Source organism: Phragmites australis, chromosome 23, assembly GCF_958298935.1.
Source record: "Phragmites australis chromosome 23, lpPhrAust1.1, whole genome shotgun sequence".
Classification (NCBI taxonomy): domain Eukaryota; kingdom Viridiplantae; phylum Streptophyta; class Magnoliopsida; order Poales; family Poaceae; genus Phragmites; species Phragmites australis.
Window position 1 is genome coordinate 10,937,884 of NC_084943.1, and position 7,713 is coordinate 10,945,596.

The window sequence follows — 7,713 nt, forward strand, 5'->3', positions numbered from 1 at the left end:
TATGGTGGTTATTAGTACTTACCCCTTGTCATTACTCTTAGAATTAATTTTGGAATTAAATAATTATTATTATGTTTCTGCCTTAGTCAAAAATATATATTTTTTCATGTTTGGAAGTAGAGTAGTTTTGATGTCATAATAAAGATATACACTATGTCGTTGAGTGAATGGATTATATATTCTAAATCTTTATGATGAGCAAATCTATAACAATAATGTGAAGAGGCTTCAGTTTAATGATTTGAATCCCACTTTTATTTGGTTTTGTCGCTTGGGTCATATAAATTAGAAATGCATATAGAAACTCCATAAAGACGATCTTCTAAATTAATTTGATTTTGTTCCATTCGACACATGTGGATCTTGTTTACTAGGCAAGATAACTAAAGAGTCTTTCACCGGTCATAGTGAAAAGAGTTAATGACTTGTTGGCTCTTTTATATACAGATGTATGTGGATTAGTGAGCTCTATAATCAGAGGTGGTTTTTTTTACTTTATTATTTTTACCGATGATTATAGTAGATACGGTTATATCAATTCAATGAAACAAAAGTCTGAATCCTTTTATTAGTTCAATAAATTTCATAATGAAGTATAAAATCAAATGAGCAAGGCAATTAAACTTATACGATCAAATTGTAAATGTGAATATTTGAGTCATAGGTTTGGTGGTCATCTAAAATAATATAGAATTGTTCCAAAATTGATTCTGCTTGGAACATTTTAATGGAATGAAGTATTCAAATAGAGGAACCAAACTTTGTTAGATATAATTCGGTTTATAATGAGCTAAGCTGATATTTTATTATTTTTCTGAAGATACGCTCTAAAAACTCCTGCTCATGTTAAATAGGTTCGATCTAAAACCGTAAAAAAACGTCATATGAGATATGATCTGAAAACTACTCCCAGATTGTATGAGAAATGGCTTCCATTAGAATAATTTTAGTGGTTATAGATATTAGTTAGTTCTTATTATTATGGCATATTATGATAAGAGACGGTAGCTGAGATAACCACACTTGGGATGCCCTTAGATGCTAAAGTAGAATCCGTCGTGCAACACTCTCAGAGGCACCCGCTCCTCTCAATGCACGCCGGCGGCGCGGCCTCTGCCGCCACCCGCGGCCGAGATCCCACCGCCGACCCCTCCTCCCTCTACTTCGTCGACACCGCCCACCCGTACGCCGCGGCTGCCGCTTTTGCGCTCACCTCCCACCGCGCCAAGTCCAAGTGGTCACATCTCTCCTCCCTCCCCCTCCCCTCCCCCCTCCCTGCCGCTGCCGCCGGCGTGCTCCTCCTCCTCCGCCGCCGCCCGCACACCGCGCTCCGCTTCCACGCCTTCGCCCTCCGTCGCCTCCTACCCTCCCGCTCCCCTCCCCCTCTCGTCCTCTCCGCCTCCGCCGCTCACGTCGCCTCCGCCTCCCGCCTCCGCCGCGCCGCCCTCTCCGTTCTCGCCTCCGCCTCCCGCCACTACTCCCCGGCCCAAATCTTCAACGCCCTCGCCGCTACCTACCGTCGCTTCGCCTCCGCTCCCTTCGTATTCGACCTCCTTCTCCTCGCCTACCTCCGCTCCCACCGCGACGCCCTCGCCGCGGCTTCCGTCGCCCGCCGCATCCTCGCCGCCGGCGCCCGGCCCCTCCCCTCCACCACCGCCGCCCTCCTCCGCTCCCTCCCGTCCGCCGCGGCGGCCCTCGACATGTACCATCAAATCTACACGCATCCAAATCCGAGAACCAACCGCCTGCTCCTGCCGACTGTCCACACCTTCAACTCCCTCCTCCTCGCCTTGTACCGCGAAGGCAAGTGCGATGAATTCAAGACTGTGCTCCAGGAAATGGGCAAGTATTCCTGCAAGCACAATGTGTGCACATACAACATTAGGATGGCGGGGTACTGCGACCGTGGAGAGGTGGACAAGGCGCGAGGACTGTGGGATGAGATGGTTCAGGAAGGGATCCAGCCGGATCTCACTGCGCACAACACGATGATTGGTTGGTACTGCCGTGATGGAGAGGTGGGTATGGCAGAGGAGATGTTTAAAGATATTGAGATGGGTGAGATTGATCCGAGTGCCACAACATTCGAGTGGTTGGTCAGAGGACATTGTATGGCAGGGGAAGTGGATGCAGCAATGCTTGTGCATGCGGACATGAGGAGGCGGGGCTTTGGGATGGCAGCAGAGGTTGTCGAGGAGGTTTTGGATGGATTATGTCAAAAGAGGAGGGTTGAGGAGGGGTTAGGAGTTCTGCGGGAGGAGATGAAGAGGGAAGAGTTTGCGCCAACTCGGGGGAGCTATGAGCTGTTGATAAGGGGGTTTTGTGAGGAAGGTGAGGTGGAGCTGGCGATAAGACTCCAGGCAGAGATGGCTGGGAAGGGATTCAAGGCTGGAAGCGAGGTCTACCTTGCGTTTATTCGTGCCTATGGGAAGTCTGGGGATTATGAGATGGTGGATAGGTTGACGAAGGAAATGGCGGCGATGGGCATTGAGGATTTATGATATTTGGCCTGGATTATGCAGTGACGCATCAGCTTATTGCTGTTAATAACTCTGGTAAATTAACACCAAGCTTATCTTTATAATGTTCTTTCTTTGTTTTAGTTTCTTAGTTCTTAGTATCAATCAGCATTACCAGCCATTGGTTTTCTCGAATTTATTTATTCTTGTACTTTTGTTGTTCTTTTTGTTATGCATGGCATATTATAATCATTTATCTCAGTAAATTTAACTTTTAGTGTTGAAATCAGCCGAATCGATGCTAAATTGTTCTCTAGGTTATAGATGTGTGAAGCTCGTTTGCATTGATTATGGGGTAACCCCAGATTCCATTACTTAGATTGTCCTCAACCATATTCTCTTCATTTTGTTCCCTTCCTGATTCTTCTTTTTATTCTCGTTCTCTTTATTTTCTCCCATCTCCAACAACTTTCCTTCGAAGGGATTCGTAAAGAGAAATGAGAGAGAATCCCATCCTGAAAGGAATAATCTTGGGAATTCTTTTGTGACGGGAACTGTGAAGGGAAACCGTTGGAGCGCTGAAGGAAACGAAAATCTCTTTGCGAAGAGATTCTTGTCCACGAAGGGACTCCCTTGGGATGGTCTTAAGAAAATAACGGAATCCATGTCCTTGGATCTACAGACAGACTAGGTAAAGAAACACAGAAACTAGAGAATCAAAGCTGCAAGCTAGGATTTTTTTAACCCCTACAAGACACCAACACCGACAGAAACGTAAAATGGCAAAAGGTCTTCCAAATTGTTGAAGAGATTCTTCACTTATGCCCACCCATTGCGAAGATATCATGCAATGGGCAAAGGATCTTATTCTAATGCAGCTGCCTCTTATTCTAATGCAGCTGTTTGTCAGAGAAATACTATTTATTCCACTTGTGCACGAATGACTGGTTGATGTCTTGATAACAGTTTGGTTATTTATACGTGCTCACTCCTCAGACTCTGACCCTAGTGAACTATTGATGCGAAAAATATGTCATTACAGCAGGCAGCATGTTAGGGTAAACATCACTGGGAGGATAGCCAGCTTACGTCGTCTGTTAGGTGAGGGATTAGACTATGGATTGAGAAGACATAATATTGGAGGGAGACTAGATTAATTCTTCTTTGCTTGATTACAAAGGGTGGTAGCTGTGTGTCTTAGGCTTACAAAGATCTCGTTTAAATTCAATTCTAACTTATCTCTGACTCTTATCTGATTTAAACTAACCGATCTCTAATCTTATCTCTAAATGAATCTGATTCAAACCAACAAACCGAATAGATAAATCCTAATTTGAAGTCCGGCTGCTGCCGTGGGCACTGTTCACGCGCGTGAACAATAATCCTGCACGTGTGAACAGTAACCCCGCATAACACAGCAGTTCTGTATCCTACCCACAGTCACATTTATCTAAGATGTAGCTGCCTGATGTGGTTGTTTGGTTGACATGAAGCACTAATTTTTGTGACGATCAGCAAACATTTTTTCCCCATGCTGATTATTTATCTGCTACCTTTAGAGAGTGATATAGAAGTGAATTCTGATTGTGATTGGTAGTTCATAATATCTACAGGGGTGATGCATCATGAAAATGGTGATTCTATTGTTTGTTGGGTTATTCACTTGTTAATAAAATCCTGAGAACAATGAAGTGAGCCAAGAATCTTCATTGTGTTGTACGCATATTATCTGTAGTTTAACTGCAGAACTTTTGTAGTTGGGATTGACTTCCAGGCTCAGGCAATAGTTGTGAGAGGTTGAATTGAGTTATTGTACATTTGAAAATGGAGGCACAATTGCAGCCAAACTTATGATCTGGGATTGATTTCCAGGCTCAGTCAATAGTTGTGATAGGTCGAATTGAGTTATTGTACATTTGAAAATGGAGGCACAATTGCAGCCAAACTTATGAACTAACCCCTGATCAGCATATTCCACTTGCATAGTGGTAGAATAAGTCGTCTCTTGTAATAAGGTGCAACAGTGTGGCTCTATGTAGATGATCCATATGACATGTCCCTGATGTGAATTTTGTTTTAGTGCTAGCCATTGTTTTTGTAGAGTGATTCATTTGAATAGACATACCAGAACTTCTATCATCACGTGGTTTACAGGATGTATTGTTGATTTGGAAATCTCACCTGTTCTTCCCGCAGATATCACAACAAAAGGGTGGGACTAGCAGCGTCTATTCCAGGTACATCCTTCTTTTGGCAAACAACCTGGTGAGGGTTCTTGTGGTGTCGACAAAGAAGAAGCAAAGTAGCAGGTAATGGCGCCGAACACGCTTCATTTGCAGGTAAACTCCTCTCCTTCATGGAAGCAAAATTCCCCCACCTTTTCACTTTATATAATCCAAAAACTTCTCTTCCCATGTTCTTGGTTCATACACATCTAAACAAAATACTTATCCCAAATCCCAATTTGTCTCCCTGTAGGTGGCCCATGATGTAATCACTGAATCTGCCCCCGTCTCCGCACCCGACAAGGAGCCGGAGCCACTCGTGGCGACAGCACCGTGGCTGACGACGTCCTGCCGGCAGAGCTGTTCGAATTGCTGCTGCTACTCCTTGTTAATGTGCTCTATTGCCTCCTAGTGTGTGCTCCTCATGGCAGTCCTTCACCTACGACCCCACTCTTCATATCCGCCTACACTGCCTGCTAACTTGGCCCACTCGTGGACACTCCTGGGGGCTCAGCCCCTACATTAATCTTGCTTGTGGGCCTCTCTGGTGATGCCATCAAACGGATTCACAGCTTGTAGGCTTCAATTCTTTGAAGATAGCATGTTGTGCACGCTTCAACTGTGTCTTTGTTGACGGAGTAAACAACAATGTTAGCACACTTGACCCAGCCACTGGGTCTGTATGCTCCATCCCCGTTGGCACAACACATGACCTTGTATGTCACAGTCGTTTGGGGTATGTAGTCTGGTTTGCGTTTAGGCAGGTAGCTTCCATGTGTTTATTATAAACTGGACGGATGTGATGTGATGTCTTAGCACTTTTCAAGAACATTGGACAGTGGAGGTGATAAGGCCTCACCTTCTTAGGTTGTACCCGTGCTTCACAGCCCGCTGGGGCTTGAGACCAGCGAGGGGGCGCTGTGATTACCTCTGGTAATCACGGCAGGGAGCAACACAGAGGGTAGGCATGGAACAGAACAGAGGGGAGAGAGAGATATGCTAAGAGGGTAGAAAGAGAAAGTGAAAGGATAATGATGTTGTCAAGAGGGGGTGAATAGGTATTTTTATAAAAATTCATCTTTTTTACCGTTAATCTAAACTTGCAGTAAAATATAAATTAACAGATTTTCATAAGTGAAAAACCTAAATATGCTAGACTCAACTATTGTATAATCACTATAAATAAGTGTAAAAATTACAATTCTAATGGGACAACAATTATTCAATTTTAGCAAAAAAATATGCAAGAAAACGGTAATTGAAAAAGGCTGAAAACACTGTTTATGAGGCTGAAAACACTGTTTATCAGAGTATTCGGGTTAATTCGGATACTCTGGGTTGTACAGTTTCGGAATCTCCGGGCTGATCCGGATTTTTGGATTATGTATAGAACTGGGCTTATAATTGAATTTAAAGTACGGGTAAAGAGTTCTAGTTCAAATCAAGTGATATCGTGTGTTCTAAGTGATAATTTCACGTAGATTCACGGAGAACCTACAATCAAATGCATACGAACAAGTAGATCGAACAATATACACAAATATTGAGCAAGAACTCAAAAGAAAGGGGACAAGAGAGGAGACACAAGATTTATTTCCCGAAGTTTGGATTCACCACCGTGAATCCTACGTCTGCGTTGAGAAAGTTTCAATGAGTCGGGTCTCTTTCAACCACTTTCCTCTCCAAGCTCGGTCACACTTGAGCTTGGCTTCTACTTTTGATTTCTTCTCTTGCGGAGGTGAAATCAAAGTCTTCACAAACTTTCCCGCAACTCACCACAAGCACAGGAGCTCGCCGGGCAACACCTAGCCGGCTAGGACGCTTCACCTCCAAGAGTAACAAATGCTTTACAAACTTCTTACCGATGAACTCAAGTGCTCAAGATTGGATTTAGCTCACTTGCACTTAATCTTCCAATTTCATAACCTAACTCACTTTCCTTTTCAAATCTCTCACTACAATAGAGTAAGAAGGAGTTCTTTTGGCTTTAAGAAGTGTTCTTTTTCGTGCTCCAGTCATCCCAAAGGGTTGAGGGGTATAAATACCCACCCCAAAAAAACTAGCTGTTGGAGACTTTTCTGGCCTGACTCGGAGTATCCGGGGTAATTCTGAGTATCCGGGTCAGCTGAAATAGCCCAACCCTAGACTCTCTGGCGGAGCCTCACCGGAGACTTCGGACAACCCGGAGTATCCTGGTTCAGCACAGCTGATCTCTAAAAAACGACAATAACTTTTGATCTAGGAGTCCGATTTCGACGATTTTGGACTCTTTGGAAAGCTTATTCATAGGTCTACATATCCCAACTGAATTCATGATCTAAAATATATAGGATGAAATTAGGAACACTTTGAAATCCAATTCGGACACTTCCACACTTTCTGTTTTGGATTTCTAAAAGGAACTCTCACTATGGGTTTGGTTAGAAACTCTTGAGCACTGAGACACGACAATTAGTTCACGTTGCATCCCTCGTAATAGTGCGGCATACATATACTCAAATTCAAATATAAAACTCGTTTGATCCCTCGTAATAGTGCGGCATACTTATACTTACATTCAAATATAAAACTCGTTTGAACCACTTTGAGCATTTGAAAACTTTCAAGTACCGCTTCTTTCCTTCAAACCTTGAGGGTTGCCAACTTCCATATATTCTTCACTCTATATCTTCTTTATTCTTCATATGATTGATGTGAATCATCCATAGTTTCCTATGGCCTTGCACGGTCCATCGGCGTAAAGCCTTCACTCGCTCTTCACCACCGCCTTGGTCCTTCGGCGCCAAGCCATTTACTTGCCCTTCACCACCGGATGATCCATCACAACCAAGTCTTACTTAACCTTCACTGTCTTGCCATAGAAAATCACTTTGTATTCTACATCTTCAAAAAATTCACTTTATCAAATATGGAGTCCATTCTTGTTCTTCACTCTTGACACATGATTTCAATTCAACTTATACTTTCTTATGGATCCTAACCCCAACTCACTCTCAAACACAAAGCACATGGGTTAGTCCAGAAAATCT

At 43.5% G+C, this 7,713-nt stretch overlaps 1 protein-coding gene across 1 annotated transcript; it reads left to right on the forward strand.

The window, feature by feature from the left end:
• Window positions 1-1,008: 1,008 nt before the first annotated feature.
• Window positions 1,009-5,557, forward strand: LOC133906452 (pentatricopeptide repeat-containing protein At2g15980). The gene is made up of 3 exons (XM_062348367.1): window positions 1,009-2,555; window positions 4,656-4,798; window positions 4,938-5,557. The coding sequence occupies exon 1, from the start codon at window positions 1,029-1,031 to the stop codon at window positions 2,499-2,501; it is 1,473 nt and encodes a 490-aa protein (XP_062204351.1). The 5' UTR covers window positions 1,009-1,028; the 3' UTR covers window positions 2,502-2,555; window positions 4,656-4,798; window positions 4,938-5,557.
• Window positions 5,558-7,713: the final 2,156 nt, after the last annotated feature.

What these genes read in the sequence shown, in the direction of transcription:
- LOC133906452 (XM_062348367.1), top strand. Translation starts at nt 1,029, where the DNA reads ATGCCCTTAGATGCTAAAGTAGAATCCGTCGTGCAACACTCTCAGAGG.